Consider the following 16,640-nt stretch of genomic DNA (forward strand, 5'->3'; position numbering starts at 1 on the left):
ATACTTATATTACTTTACTATTACTGTAATATTCCCACTATCTTGCTGTCAGGCGCCATAGTATTATATATTAGTATTTGTAGTATTCTATTACTATACTCTTGCTGTAATATTACCACTATCTTGCTATCAGGTGCCATAGTATTATATACTACTATACTATATACTCTTGCTGTAATATTCCCACTGTATCTTGCTGTCAGGCGCCATAGTAATGTCTGCACGTCTGTCACCATCTTGCACGTCATGCCTCCATCCTCCAGTAGTCTGACTCTGGCAGTTGAGTCGCTCCAGTCTGTCCATAGAAAGCTTCCTGCAGTCACTCTATTCCACCACAAACCCCCTAGCAACAAAACCCGCACCGTCCACCTTGCTATTTACGGTCACGTGATGCGTACGTCATTACGTCCGTGCGTCGAGCTTCCGCCTGCTTTTGCTGCGTTTCTCGGGGTGGGGGGAAGGGGAGACGATCTGCTTCGGTGTTTGAGATCATGGAGCCTGACTCAGTCATAGAGGATAAAACCATTGAGCTAATGGTAAGTGAAGGACGGGCTGCGGCGCACACTCAGTACCGGGCAATGTGTTCGCTCCTTGTCGTTATGTAGTGACTTCTTCTCCGGCGCTCGCCTTGTGCTCCTGGGCTAGGAAGCAGTTTCCGCCTTCCTCCATCTCTAGACAGCCGTCACGTCTCCGGACTGTGCTGGTGAGCGGGGCGGTGTGATGGAGGATGGCGGAGAGCTGGCTGCCTGTACACTCGGCTCCATCCTCCAGGCCCAAGCTGAGTTAGCCATACTCCAAGAGGAGGGGCCGAGCTCTCCTGCCTAGACTGCCGCATAGCATCCACAATGGATGGCGGCTGGTGACGCCACTTGCGGATCTGCCCGGTGATTGCTCTTCAGCTTGTGATCTCTTGTGTCGGTGCAGAACCCGCCATAGTGTCTATGGAGCCTGAGCAGAAGAAGGAGCCTGCCGTACAGAGAGGAAGGCTTCATAGCCTGTGTATTATGTCTGTGTATACAAAGCCTCAGGGGTCTGCCAGTCCTCCTACATGCTATATCCCACCCTATGGTACCTCTGTGTATACAAAGCCTCAGGGGTCTGCCAGGTCTCCTACATGCTATATCCCACCCTATGGTACCTCTGTGTATACAAAGCCTCAGGGGTCTGCCAGGTCTACATGCTATATCCCACCCTATGGTACCTCTGTGTATACAAAGCCTCAGGGGTCTGCCAGGTCTCCTACATGCTATATCCCACCCTATGGTACCTCTGTGTATACAAAGCCTCAGGGGTCTGCCAGTCCTCCTACATGCTATATCCCACCCTATGGTACCTCTGTGTATACAAAGCCTCAGGGGTCTGCCAGTCCTCCTACATGCTATATCCCACCCTATGGTACCTCTGTGTATACAAAGCCTCAGGGGTCTGCCAGGTCTACATGCTATATCCCACCCTATGGTACCTCTGTGTATACAAAGCCTCAGGGGTCTGCCAGGTCTCCTACATGCTATATCCCACCCTATGGTACCTCTGTGTATACAAAGCCTCAGGGGTCTGCCAGGTCTACATGCTATATCCCACCCTATGGTACCTCTGTGTATACAAAGCCTCAGGGGTCTGCCAGGTCTCCTACATGCTATATCCCACCCTATGGTACCTCTGTGTATACAAAGCCTCAGGGGTCTGCCAGTTCTACATGCTATATCCCACCCTATGGTACCTCACGTCTTCAGGTTATATGGTGCTAACATATTCCGCAGCGCTGTACATAGATTGTCATCACCGCTAAGCGTCGCTGTTAGGACTTGACGTATAAATTCCTTTTTACCCATCAGTATGTGTTTGGGGTGTGGGCGGAAACTGGAGCACCTGAAAGAAGCCCTCACCAATTCCAGGCCGTTGCCTTTGGTCAGTTGGATTCGATCCCTGGGCCGCTGACTTTCACATTGGAGGTGTGATAGATATAGATATCAAATTTATAATATTGGCCCCAAATGGATTTTTATATTTTTTTTTTTTTGTACTGCTTCTTTTGGGGAATGTAACTCCACTCCTATTACAACATACACTGCTATTGTAACATACATACATTACTACATATAATGGATCAGCAGTTCTGAAGGCTGTCGAAACAGCTGATCTGTGCAGGTCCAGGTTTCAGACCCCCTCCCTCCTTCCCCAACAGGTCAGAGACTGGTGACAATTCCTGTGGATAGGTCATCAGTACGAAAAATCCATTTAGTGGCCGCAAAACGCCACCAAGACCTGAATCAATCCAAGGGTCAGGGTACGCATGTAAACCAACCACAATCGGTTTCCTTAGTTATTGTCCTTTTAAAAAGATTGTTTTTGGATCCTCCAAAAACAGGCCAAATGGTGGTGCGGCATTGCATAAAATAACCGTAACTCGCCTATCGATATCCCCGCTATTCCAGCTCCGATGGTCTTTGACTGCTGTGGGGTTGACATGTCTGTCTACTGTCATTGGCCTCAGTAGTCGTGTGTGTAGACGCTGCACAGTCAGCAGGGGGTTTGATAGGTGAGTATTAATAGGTAGGTGATAATATTCTATACCAAACCCCAGTTCAACCTTGAAGGAAAAGTTGTTTCTTACGGAAATGTAACTAAATGGGCAGAAGTTGTCATTCAGTTTGGGATTTCTACTGTATATTTTGTGACTAAATGTTCCTTCTGATTAATGAATTTACCCATTACATTCCCAGCCTGCCCTTCTAAGACTGGGTTTACATCAGCGTTGATGTGTCGGCATGAAATCAGTTTTTGTAACCTCAAAAACTGATTTTGAACAATTTGTTCTAAAACCTATTGATTTCAATAGGTTTTATAAGGTGTTCGTTAGTATCCGCTCTTTTGGATGGAGACAGAAGTCGGCCTTGCAGTATGTCCAAAAAATAGTGATACACGATGGACCGCAACAAATCCATTGTGGTCTATGGAAGACGGACACAAACAGATAGTAATGATAGGTGATTCTTCAGGCAAGCCCGATAGGAGTAGAGGGATAGGGAGTAAGCACGCACACCAAAGTATGATCTTGAACAGTTTATTAAACACAACGCGTTTCGGGCACCTGCCCTTTCTCAAGTGTGATACAAACTGTGTAGTGTAGCAGTTTGTGGAGCAACATACTGGTATTCACTGTTACACAGTTTGTATCACACTTGAGAAAGGGCAGGTGCCCAAAACGCGTTGTGTTTAATAAACTGTTCAAAATCATACTTTGGTGTGCGTGCTTACTCCCTATCCCTCCACTCCTGTAGGGCTTGCCTGAGGAATCGCCTGTCATTACATCACGCTGTTCCCTTAGCGTAAGGGAAAGAGCTGCTGCTATAATACCTTTTATATGCTCATATGATGTTGTGACTATTTCACAACATCAATAGGTAAGAGACCAATCACATATCATCGCCAAGAGTGTTTGTATTTACTACACTATATTGGCGCTCAGTGTCTCTCCCCATTTTATCTTTTTACAAACAGATAGCAGTCTGTGTCCATTTTGTAATCCAGTTTTCCCTCTTCATTCCAAAACGGACACAAACGGAAAGTTTTTTTTTTTTTTTTTTTTTTTTTACTATGGTATGCGCTGTGTAACAGTTTTAGGTCAGAGCCCCACAAGGCATAAATGCCGCGGGTTGGCTGCGGCGGAAACTATCACGGCGTTTTTCAGTCGCTGCAAAGTTGATGGGATTCTAGCGAAAAATATGCGCAGTGGACATGCTGAGATTTCCAAAACTGCTGTGGCTTTGGACATCCCAGCATGTGAATTATACCCACGGAAATGCCAGCGGTTTCCCTACAGGTATAATGGAAGCAGACAGTTCTGTGGTCTGCTATGCGGACCTTTAGCCTTAATCCATGTTTTGACCATTTCATTTTTGTTGGTTTTTTTTAAATACGGATTGTCCGCAGACATATACCAGGCATAAGTGTGAACCTAGCCTTAATGGATTTGCTGGAAATAAAAAGTCAAAGAATGCAGTAAAAGTGTTTCTACTTATCTCCTTTCTGATCCAACCTCGTTCACATCTGTGTCAGTAATCCATTCAGGGGAGTCCGCATAGGGACCCCCCCAAATGGACTAACAAACGCTTTTGCAAGCGGTGTGCAGTGAAAGCACACGGACCCCATAGACTATAATGGGTCTGCGTGCTTTCCGCACGGAACATGCAGACTGGAAAGTACTTCTCAATTTACTTTATATTTACATTATAATCTATGGGGATCCGTGTGCTTTCACTGCACACCGCTTTTGCAAAAGTGTTCGGTAGTCCGTTCGGGGGGGTGCCCATGTGCACTCCCCCGAACGGATTACCGACGCAGATGTGAGTGAGGCCTTAGGTGGTCTTTGACAGTCACTGTTTCCAGTGATGATGCCAGTGGACTTCCATATGGCCACTTTAGCCAGTCACTGGCCTCAGCAACCACCACAGGATGGTCATTGAGCACCAGAAACTGAGACTAGAGCTGCATATAGAGATGTAGCAGGGTTAACCTTAAAGGGATCCTATCATACAAATGCTTTTTTTCATGAGTAACACGTCGGAATTGCCTTAAGAAAGGCTAGTCTTCTCCTACCTTTCATTGTTTTCTTCGTGCCACCGTTTGCCTGAAATCCCGTTTTTTGTCGGTATGCAAATGAGTTCTCTTTCAGCACTGGGGGCAGGCCCCAGCGTTTAAACAGCACTAGGAGCGTCCCCAATGCTGCGAGTGAACTCTCTCCAGCGCCGCCTCCATCTTCGACAGCAACGTCCTCTTCATCCAGCTCAGGTTTCAGACTTCTAGGCCTCGGGCAGACAGAACTCATTTGCATACTGACAAAAACCAGGATTTCAGGCGAACGGCGGTACGGAGAAGACAACGAAAGGTAGGAGAAGAATAGTCTTTCTTAAGGCTATTCCAACGTGTTACTCATGAAAAAAAAAAAAAAAAGCGTTTGTATGATAGGATCCCTTTAACTTCTGCAATTGGTTAAACTGTGACAGTGTGGTATCTTATCACAGAATATGACAAAACAATTAAGTAATAGAAAAAACATTTTCAATAACTTTGCATTGTTTGCCTTTGTAATAAGAGAACACGGTCCAGAAGTTTGGGTTAACTCTGCTACATCTGTACGTATATAGAAAACTGCAGTAAAGGCCATACAATGGGAATGACTAGCAACGGCCTGGTGGAATTTGCATATTCTATGCCAAAATCTTGCATTCAATGGTTTTCTATGTTACCATTTCTACAGCTACAGACTTTTCCGCTGCAGGTTTAAAAGCCACATTGCTGAAGAATAAGTTTCAGGTAACCTCTTTACAAAAATCGCCCTGAGGCCGTCAATGGGCTTAATAAACATACTATTTCCACCGCTGCAAGAAAAAAAAAAATCTGTGCGAGCACGCTCAGAGTATGTGCACATGCGTATTGCAGAAATTCATGCCAGTACTGCTGAATGGTAGAGTGGTACAGTCACAAACGCGTGTTCCCAGTCATGGCCTCCCTCATCCACATCCCTTTCCCTTCTTGATCCTCATAGACATGTGTAAGGGTTATGTCTACACAGGATGGAAGTGATAATCTCATCCATGTCCAGCTGGAAATTGCTGCACAGAAATGGCCATGTGGTGCAGGCCTTAGATCCACAGGATGTTAGTGTTCATTCACACAAGTCTGAGAGTAATCTGTTTTCACTGATACCTTATAGGCTTGAGTCCCAAGAAATTACATGTTGTTATATTTCGTTTAATTGATCGGTCACATGGACCATTGAAAAACTGTCGTATGAGTAGGTTATCTATGGGATATGTGCTGGTTGTACTAAAAAATGGCTAGCACGTGACCATCAAGCCCTGTCGTGTGAATAAGCACCTAGTTTGATTTGCAGATTTTGCCAGAAGTTGTGCAGTATATACCATGGATATTTTTTCACTGTAATTATCTCACTTGGGCACTAAAGACCTTTCACCACCTTCGCTAGCTCCATCTTCTTACATCCTTCAGTAGGTGGCGCTCCACTGATTCTGAGATTCCTGAATAATTGGTACACCCAGTGCGCTAAGTTAGCAATCTGTCAGGTGGGCAGTCCTGAGATGGAGAAGCATACGGGTGCAGTTTTTACAGAACATGTTCTGGTATAAGGCAAAAAAAATATTTCCGTAGCTGAAATAGCCGCATCAGATCTTTCATTCCTTGAAACACGTCCATGCGTTTTAGATTTTTGCAAAAAGTCCGTTATCTGCAGATCGGCAAGATTGGTAGATGACAGACCCCAGATACAGGTGTAATAGTTGATTTCTCATATTGCATTTCTTCTGGCCATTGAAGCCTGCTGTAGTTCACGTCATTCATGCTTCATGCTAAGCAGCAGATCTGCATCCCATCAGTGGCAACCCACAGGTCACGGGCAGAAATTAGTGACTTTTACAACTTTTTAGGTCAGCCGTGAAGGGGTTACTCAAAAAGCTGTTGTAAATTTTTAAAGCCAACTTTACAGATACAAGATCATATTCACCTTCCCAATTCAACGGCGTTCATACTTGGCCATAATGCAGTCTCAAACTTTTTAAAAAAATAATTTTCTGTCCTCCTTTTGCCTGTAGAAATCTGAAGGCCCGGGTCCTGATAAGTGTGCCCACCCCCACCCCTACCCCGGGGCATGACAACAGCGTTCTGCTTCAATTTTTAGGGAAACTGACAGCGTTTCTGTAGATATAATTAACATGCTGAGATTTCCAGCACTGCAATGGTTTTGGAAATTGCATCGTGTCTGCTGCGCGTATTTTTCCCCGTAATATGTGGATGGGATTCGCTAGATCCTTTGAGCCTGAACTTACCAGTCGTGTGGGTGGGTCTACCCAGTGACTGAGAAATATATTTTTTTAAAAAGCAGACCACCTGAATAATACAAGGCTGTGTCCACACAGAAAGCATGTTCTTGCCACCAATCAGGACTGCTGTGGCAAAAAAATACCAATGGGTTGGTTTATGCAGTGGATTTTACAGGGTAATTGTTGCCAATTGGGCGAAGACCCGCAGCATAGATTGACATGCTGCATCTTGAAAATGGCAAGTTACTGTCACTGTATGACGTCACAGATTAGCCACAAGTCCATGGCAGCTAATCCTCTGTCACTTCATCCAATGAGGGCCCTGAAAAGTGATTTTAATGCAGAATGTAGAGTTATACATCTGCGTGTACATATGGGAAATAAAACTGGGAGAGTCACTAGCCAAGAAGCTGCTGTCTACTCTTGTTCCTATGTGACATAGACCTTAAAGCATACTTAAGCGTTTGGAACATCTGTTTGTTTTTTTGCTTGTTTGTAATATTAACCACATCAGGACTGGGCCTTCCTAACATGAACATGTGATCTGGGCCCTTTACCATCTCTTACCAATACCCCAGTGGATGTCGTGACCGCCAGGCTGAATGGGAAGCTGCATCATGGAAGCCCCCACAGGTGTATACACAGTGCTCATTCAGCTCTCTGTATACTGTATATCTTTGTTCTGCCAGCCAGTTACTTGCTCCTGCATCTCTGCAGGGACATAGGGGTTCATCCTTACAGATATAGGTGGATGTATATAGTAAATGAGCGCTCTTCATCTTGTTAAAGGGGTGGCCCTTTAGATACTTATCCCTTATCACACTAATGTTGATAGTTTATCAGTTGCATCCACACGACACATGTCCAAAATGTAACGTACATGGCCATCCTTAAAGATGAGTTCAGCTGGCTGCGAGCATTTGCTCAGTTGTAACCTGAGGGAAGATATTTAGGCTAAGACTAATATTTATTGCGCAACCAAACACTGTGAGCTTGACTTCTATTAGTAAATATGTTGCACAGCGTTTAATACAAAGTCATGGTACACCAGGAGTCACGGGTCAACTTGACAATCCTTGGTTGCACAACAAGAGTGGTGGGCAAAGTTGCCATGAAGCCCTAGCCTTAAATGGGCCATTTATTAGGAACAAGCCTTCCTGTATCTGTTCTTTGTGATTGGCCTGATAAGAGTCATGTAAATAGGACTTTTGTTATGAGCAAAGATGAAAGGGTTTATCCTGTTGATGGAGGTAAGTGTCCCATCCCTGAGCTCTTTTGGGGTCCTGGTTTTTATGATCGTAGCAATGAAACATTTTTTCCCATGCCATGTTCCCAAGAATAATTTTTTGTTTCTTGATAATTTTGACAGAAATCTGACCTGTCCAAAGGGGCCACACGGTGGCTCAGTGGTTAGCACTGCAGCCTTGCAGCGCTGGAGTCCTGGTGTTCAAATCCCGCCAAGGGCATAAAACCATCTGCAAGGAGTTTGTATGTTCTCCCCGTGTTTGCATGGATTTCCGTCCCATATTCCAAAAAAAGACATACTGATAGGGAAAAATGTACATTGTGAGCTCTATGTGGGGCTCACAATCTACATTTAAAAAAAAAAAAAAAAAAAAAAAAAAAGAAATCTGACCTGTCCATGATCAGATCAGTACAGTTTATTGTACAATGGGTGCATCATAGCTTTCATGTATGTTAAGAAAGGGATTGTCTATGAAAAGTTATACCGTTTTCCAATATACTTTCTGTATCAATGCCTCACAGTTTTCTAGATCTGTTTGCGGTCATTCATTCTGCTTACTTCCAGTGGATAAATATCTGTCCATGGTCATGTGATGGACACACGGGTTCTTGGCTCATTACTATTGCGTCCACCCTAACCAGAGTCTACCACCAAATTATTTCTAAACCACTTGCATCCTGTTGTAGGAATGGTTAGTTGCTTTGTGAATATATGTTACTTGTTTTGTGATCTGTCTTGAAATTCAGTCTTTACCCCATATGTAAATGAGCTATTTGCATTTAGCCCATGGACACACTTACCAGAGCACCCATTTTCTTTTGTGGGCACCACCTAGTGCCACTCTCTAAACAGATGGACATCATCCCATGGACATCGGGCTAAAAAGAATATGGCTCCAACCTGAATCTAATATATAAATCATTTTCATAGGGTATAAAAGCTGAATTTCTCAAAAGTAAGACTGAATAAGTTCATTATTCCACTAATCAGACCTACAAGAACATGTATGGGTATAGGTTTTGGTAAAAGAAGTATACCACAACCAATCACCTATTTTTGAATGAGAGAGCCTGCAAAATAGTGAATAAGTATCAGATGGGTAGAGGTCTTACCACTCTGGACCATCACCATCTCCACTATGGAGAATTCCTGGAGCTCTCTGTTTGACCGGACCCTCAACGGAAATGTTTACCGCACTGCATCACTATTAGGGATCTGTCTCCACTGCCACTCTTTGCAGTGCACAAGGTTGCATTCACTTGGACTATAGCGGTAGCTCAATCCTCCTGGTAGGGAATAACTGTCTATAGTGACCTGACCTCTAACGCTGGGTTCACACCAGCGTTCGGGTCTCCGTATCAGGTTTCCATCTTCTGCCGGCAAAAGACGGAAACCTGTCATGCCGAGTCCGGCCTTGAGCGCCGGTGAGCATGTTGAGCTCTCCGCGGCGAAACAGTTTTTTTTTTTTTTTTACTGCATGTCCGGCTCTGTGTCTGGTTAAAAAAAAACTGTTTCACTGCGGAGAGCATAAAACACTCACCGGCGCTCACGGCTGGACACTTTTCAAACCTATTCAAATGAATAGGTTTGAAAGGTGCCGGCAGGTTTCTGTGTGCCCAGTTTTGTGCAGGAAACGGAAACCTGCAGAACCGAGTCCCGGGCGCAGATGCGAACGAGCCCTAAGACTGAAATCCCACATTGCGGAAACGCAGCATTTTCTCTTGCAGATTTTGCTGTGGTTTTTTTTTTTAAGCCAAAGTGAGTAGTGGATTGAGTAGAAGGTAGAAGTATAAGAACTTCCTTTAGACCAGTCACCCAAGTGGCGTAAATGCCATGGGTTTGCCCATGGCGGAAACGCTGCAGAAATCTAGCAAATCCCATCCCCACTTTGCGGTAAAATACGTGCTTTGGGTAAGCTGTGTTTTCCAGAACTGTTGCGGTTTTGGAATTCTCAGCATGTCGGTTATACCTACGGAAACAACAGCAGTTTCCCTATAGGTATAATTGAAATAGAAATTCCACAGAGGAAAGCTCTGCGAACTTTATGCAAAGTGATACGGAACACTATATGGGGCCTTAGGCAGAAAGTGAGCAGAAAAAAATAGCTCTATTTCACATTACCAGCAGAGTGAATGGTTAATTCCATCCACACATTGCAAAAAACGCAGTACATCGCTTTTTTTCCTTATAGATTTAATAAGGGAAGAAAAACCACAGAGGATAACGTGATATGTATTTGCTTCGCTTTTAAGAGAAAGTTCACAGTTTTCCTCTGTGGACTTTCTTAACATTATATCTACGGGAAAGCCGCCGGCGTTTCCGTAGATATAATTGACATGCTACAATTTGCAAAGCCGCAATGGCTTTTTCAAATCGCAGCGTGTCCGTGCTGCGATCTTTTCTGCAAAGTGGGGATGGGATTCGCATGAATCCCATCCACTTTGCCTGCACTGTACAACATCGCGATTTTGTGGCGTTTCTGGTCCGTGGGGCCCCGGCCTTAAAGAGGACCTTTCACTACCTCCACCAATTTAAATTCTAAGGATCTGTTAATAGTTTCTGTACAGGGTTTTTCCTCTAGCCCACTGCCTGTTATGCTGTTTTTAGGCTCTGTATCAGGTAGGTAGGAGCATTCAAAAGGCAGGAACTCTGACACTGTGAAGATGTGGAGCTCTGAATCACATACTTTGCTTGTCACCGCCCACCTGACTATAAAGAGCCTAAGTAGCACATCGTAATAATACATAAAAACCAGAAAAAATTCCATCTGCAGGAATCAGTGATGCAGCCCCTATTAGGTGATGCAGAGAGTTGGACTTGAGATAGGTGATAAAAGATCCTCTTTAAGGTTGGTTACATTTTAATGTTCTCTGTTCTGATCCATCAGAGGATGTTACAATAATGTTGAGAAATTAATTTAATCCCAACCCCTCAGGCCGCAATACTTCTTGTCTACTAGCAACATACATTCCTAGGTTTTGTATTCCTACAAAGAGTTTGACTGGACTGTATGGTACTTCCAGTTACAAAAATCCATGCAAGTGTCGCAGCTTGTTTGTGCTCCTTTAGGATCTGCCTCAGTTGTCTATGTAGCAGACTGTGCACTGCACATGTTGTGCAAAAATTCCTATTCACCCGGTTCCCCATCAGCGTAGATAACAGCCTAAATGTGTACACATCTTCAGAAGAACAAACATTTACTTGCTATTTTTCCCCTTTGTTCCTAAAACAAGAACAGATGTGCCACAACCATCCCAGTAGTTCTCCCATCAAATAATTTTGTTGAATATCTTGTTAACTTCTAGTCTAGGTGTGTGAGCTGTCCATCATTCTAGAAGATCCCCATCCTACAAGGTAAATCTTCAGAGATTCATCCTTCTGGCTGCTTTGGGCTCTGATGCTTTTAGTATGCCTGTACACTTTGCTAAATGTATGTAGTCTTAGATTATATCAGTCTTAATGTGAGAATGCTTGTGGTGTTGGGCCTTACTTTTTTATTTGGGAATAATCGGCAAAGTCATGTAAAGAATGAATTGGGGAAGGTGTAACATTAAGAAAAAAAAAACTCACCTGTCCACTGCTCTCTGGTATCCGCCAAAGCTGTTCGTTCATGCTTGTGCAGTGTCTTTAGTTTTGGAAGTCCAGTGTCGCATTTGGGTGTAAAGGAACCAGTGACGTCACTCGCATATGTCACCGAGTCCTTTACTGCAGCCGTGCGGCACAGGACTTCCAGCAGTGAAGCCACGTCATACACAGGTGAACGTGTGTTTTTTTGGGGGTTTTTTTTTTGTATTTTTACACTTTCCCCATCCTCCTTTGTGAGTTGTCCAATTCCTGGACACTGTTTTTACCATGTAAAGGTCCATTCACAACACGTTGTTGGTATACATTTAATAGATCTGTTTTAATAGTAAAAACATCTTTTTTTTTTTTTTTTTTTTACATAAAGGAACCTTTTTACAATTAAGTCAAGTAGAGGAAGAAGGGGAGGAGTTTTTCACATACCTGTGGGACATAACCCTGTTGTAGCTGCTCTCCACTACCTGCTTAATGCTTGATAAATGAAGGAGAAGCTGTGGGCACAACTAGCCCTCGCGTTAGACTCCTCTGCCCCTCAGTCACCAATATTTCTATGTACTCCTCTAACCCTATTCCTACAGGCCCTGATCGCAATTATATCCGTGACCCGGGGCTCATTGCGCTTCTGTGCTGCTGATATGATCTGAAGGCTGAATAATGGAGACGAGCTAAAATCAGCTGCCTGGAACTGAGGGACAGCACCTGAAATGCAGGACTGTCCCAGTTGTTTTGGGCTGGCTGAGGGGCCCCAAATACCATAAGGCCTGGTGCGCCCTCAACACTTGTCTTATAGTTGAAAAACTCCTGGATGCTTGCTTGCAGGAGGGAAAGACTTGGCAGGGGTACAGTGCTTGTCGCATGAGGAAGAAGTCAAAAAATTTATGGATGCTGCCAGATGTACAGTCAGTTTGCATCCATCACGCATCAACTATAAAACACATCAATGGTCTAATTTTTCCCCATATAAACAAAACAAGATTGGTCAGAGAGGACAAAATAATGTGATGTGAATGGACCCTAACAAAAATGTATTTCTCGGTAAATTACAATTTTAAGCCTAGGTCATTAGGTATATAATTAACATTATATATACACCAGACATTCTTGGGGTATTTGTAAAAGGGCACTAAACCCAGAAATTAATATAAAGGTAAAAAGTTTAATGAACATGTGAAAAATCCTGTAGACTTGCATGTAACACTGGGTTATCCAGGTTTCAAGATTAATACATCCTCACTGTTTCCTTGTGTGCACTTTGACTGGCTTTATTTTACCTGCTGCTCTTTGTATCACTATTTATATGCAAGGGAAGAATATGCATATCTGACTTCCATGATGTAATTAAGAAGCCAGTGCCTCAAGAATGCACACCAATAGAGGGTGCTCACTGAGAATGTGCAAGTCTATCTTCCATGATGTAATTAGGAAGACAGAGTCTCAGTCAAGCAAACCAATAGAGGGCGCTCCCTTTAACATCATGCCGACCTTCTCAGAGGCCTTTGTTTGCAATGATGTTGGGATTTTACCAGGTACACTGCCTTCCTAATTACATCATGGAAGATAGACTTGCACATCCTCAGTGAGCGCCCTCTATTGGTGTGCATACTTGAGGCACTGGCTTCCTAATTACATCATGGAAGTCAGATTTGCATATTCTTCCCATGTTCCTTTGCACAGTGGAGCACTCATGGACTAATAAGACTCCACACACCTAAATGGTGGTTCTCTCCCTATGGAGTGACGATATCCCCTCAATTCTATTTATATGCAGTGAATCTGTGGCCAAACTATATTTCCCATAAATCACCTGCCTGTTCTCACTCTGAGTACGCCTCTCTTCTCCACTCTCCCCCTATGTGCAAATTTCCTCCCTTTTACAGGGTCCATTTTGTGTCTCGTGCAGTGTTTCTGTCCTCTGCATATTTCATCAGGCAATAAATCACTCCCATGAGGTGCTTCAAGGAGCAAAGAGGTCATGTGCTGCTGTGATGTTTTGTTTGCTGGCTGAACTGCTCAAAGGGAGGAGGTGAACTGCTCAAAGGGAGGAGGTGAACTGCTCAAAGGGAGGAGGTGAACTTGTAAACAAAATGTCACAGCTGTGGTCAATGTTTTGAAAATAAATCAGATAAGCAGTGCTGAAGTGAAACAGTGCAGTGCTTATTAGTGTTTGGTATTTCTGTATCCTGTTATGTGGCCCATATCTGTAAAAACTGGATAACCCCTATAAATGCTGGTAAACCCGAGCAGTGTGAAAATTCTACAGTCACTGATGAGTTATATTGTTTTACTCCTAAAGTGCTGCATCATTTCACAGAAAATCTTTGCTTGGAAAGCTAGGAACTTGGTGTCCCGGTGTACGGCGTCTCCCTAGATTAATTGGCAGGTTTCTTCCTATATGTAAATAGGGAAAGACTTGTCTGTCCAGCTATGCAGGGCAGGGAGAAGCCGCATAGCAGGATAATCTCCTTGCACCCAACTTGTTTTCAAAGCTATATTTCCTCTGCAACACTGTTACAGCTGGGAAGAAATGTGGTAAAATAATAAACCTAATTTACCTGTTAATGGGGCTTTTCAGGTTGAAAATACTGGTGACCAATCCTGAGGATACACCGTCAATATCACATTGGTTGGGGTACGACATCTGGAACTCTCATCGATAACTTGGTCTTGACAGCTAATACACAGCATGGAGCAGGAAACAGACACCTGAATTTAGATCCGAGCTGTCTGGTTCCTGCACCATTCTCTGTGTATCAGCTGCTGAGAACAGCTGGGTAGTAAAAACCCCTTTAAAGGGGTATTCCCACATCGCATACTCACCAGTCTTCGTTGCTGTAAATTCTTCCAGCTTTGTTGCGTCATTGGTGGGTGGGGTTACATATGCAAAGCCAGCGGCGATATGCCGCTGGCCCTGCGTGCACGCTCATAGACCAGTCTAGCCTTCACAATGCCAATACAGACCCGGCATCCGCCTCTCTCTATTACAGCGGATGCCGGGTCTGTATTCGCATTGTGAAGGCTAGACTGGTCTATGAGCGTGCACGCAGGGCCAACGGCATCTCGCCGCTTGGCTTTGCATATGTGAATACAGACCCGGCATCCGCTGTAATAGAGAGGGGGATGCCAGGGAGTGTAGACGCCTGCACAGACGCCGGCACAGATGCCTGCAACATCGCTACGCTCCTGCCCTGCATGAAGCCAGCAGTGGCAGAAGCGATGCTGTTATTCCGCTCCTCACCGCGGAAAAGCAGAGTTCCCAAAAAAACAAACAAAACTCTTTTTGAAAATCTTAGCGTGTCGGTTATACCTGCGGAAATGCTGATGTTTTCCGTATAGGTATAATAGGCTTCAAAAGTCCGCAAAGGAAAACCCTACGAAATCACACTGAAAAACTTGCAGGGAAAAATACCAGATGCATTTCTTTACATGGGGCCTAAATCGTCCACGTTTTCCATTCGCTCTTTGGAGCGGCAGGGTATTTAACAGGTAACTGATGCTTGTTGTGTTATTTTATCACTTTCCCCTTCCCTTTGGCAAGTTTAAACGCAATGTAAAAAAGGCACATATGTGTTTGAATCACTTTTTATGCCATTTTTTTTTAAGTGCTTCTAGTGGTTTCTTTAAGTTTGTGTCATCTTGTGCATGTTTGCTTGATTGAAAAGCCATTAATGGAGAAAAGTCAGAGAATCTCTATACCTAGAGCATGCTACTTTGTGAGCCAAAATAAACCTACAGAAAACACTGACCTTGTCATAGTTCAATATAGATTTTAAAGAGGACCTCTCACCACCTGCAACAAGTCCAGTACTTTACATCATTTAAAGGGGCTCTATCAGCAAAATCATGCTGATAGAGCCCCACATATGCGTGAATAGCCTTTAAAAAGGCAATTCAGGCATCGGTAATGTTATATTAAACTACCCCCCCATTTTAAAATAAAACCCTAAAAAAGAATGTGCTCTACTTACCGAACGTGCACGGTGGGCGGGCATTCAGGGTGTATCTTCATCTTCATCCACGCCTCTTCTTCCTCCGGTCCCGTCCTCCGGTGCTCTCGAACGGACTTTGAAAAAAAAAAAAATCACCTGGGCGCGTGCTCAGTAGCATGCGGCTTCTACTACGGTTACTGCGCATGCGCCCAGGTCATTTTTTTTTAAAATCAAAGTCCGTTTGCGAGTGCCGGAGGAGGACATCGGAGGAAGAAGAGGCATGGATGAAGATGAAGACACACCCTGAATGACCGCTCAGCGTGCACGTTCGGTAAGTAGATCACATTCTTTTTTAGGTTATTTTAAAACTGGGGGGTAGTTTAATATAACTTTACCGGTGCCTGAATAGCCTTTTTAAAGGCTATTCACGCATATGTGGTGCTCTATCAGCATGATTTTGCTGATAGAGCCCCTTTAATAGCTGCTGTTCCACTGATTTTGGAACAGTTGGAAAGTTTCTCTAGCAGCCCCCCCCATTCCTGGGCTATCAATGCTGTTGGTTGTGGTGCCTAATGTGCTATTTAGGTTCTGTATTATCAGGAGGGTGGTGTGATTCAGTACATTGCAGCACTGAAATATCACAGCAGGCACCAAAATTAACTGTACTTGATGCTCAGGAATGGTGGGGGCTAGAGACAGGGCTGTTAACAGATGCTAAGAATGTGAGTTGGTGGAGGGTTGGTGAAAGATCCTCTTTTAAGCGAGCATATGGTCACAATGTTCTAGGGGGAAAAAAAGCCAAAAAAAGAATGCTGTGTGTGAAACCAGCCTTAAAGGGGTTGTCTGAGAGAAACTACAAATTAACCCCTAAACGAAACCACCTCCACCTAACTTCTAATTTACTTTGTATTAAAAATAAACAAATGTAGAATTACCCATATCCCCCACGAACTCTTTCTGATAATCCAGTGACATTCCATTTCACCGCTTCCGAAACAGAACGTCACCCGTACTCTCCTCCCCCCCGACCCCATCAATACTTAACGT

At 44.0% G+C, this 16,640-nt stretch overlaps 1 protein-coding gene across 3 annotated transcripts in view; it reads left to right on the plus strand.

Annotated features, from left to right (window-relative positions):
* Positions 1-422: 422 nt before the first annotated feature.
* The window catches only part of FBXW11 (F-box and WD repeat domain containing 11), a 46,092-nt gene continuing 29,874 nt past the window's right edge, over positions 423-16,640 (plus strand). Inside the window, exons 1-2 of one of the 3 annotated variants that reach the window (XM_075274777.1) lie at positions 446-536; positions 11,391-11,439. Coding sequence is in view for 2 of the 3 variants with exons in the window: in XM_075274776.1 (XP_075130877.1) it covers positions 492-536 (45 nt within the window). In the remaining variant the exon portion in view is untranslated. Of the gene's footprint in view, positions 537-11,390; positions 11,440-16,640 lie in introns of all 3 variants that reach the window. The other 2 variants (XM_075274776.1, XM_075274775.1) reach the window with 2 other exon arrangements.

Source organism: Leptodactylus fuscus, chromosome 5 (genome assembly GCF_031893055.1).
Source record: "Leptodactylus fuscus isolate aLepFus1 chromosome 5, aLepFus1.hap2, whole genome shotgun sequence".
Classification (NCBI taxonomy): domain Eukaryota; kingdom Metazoa; phylum Chordata; class Amphibia; order Anura; family Leptodactylidae; genus Leptodactylus; species Leptodactylus fuscus.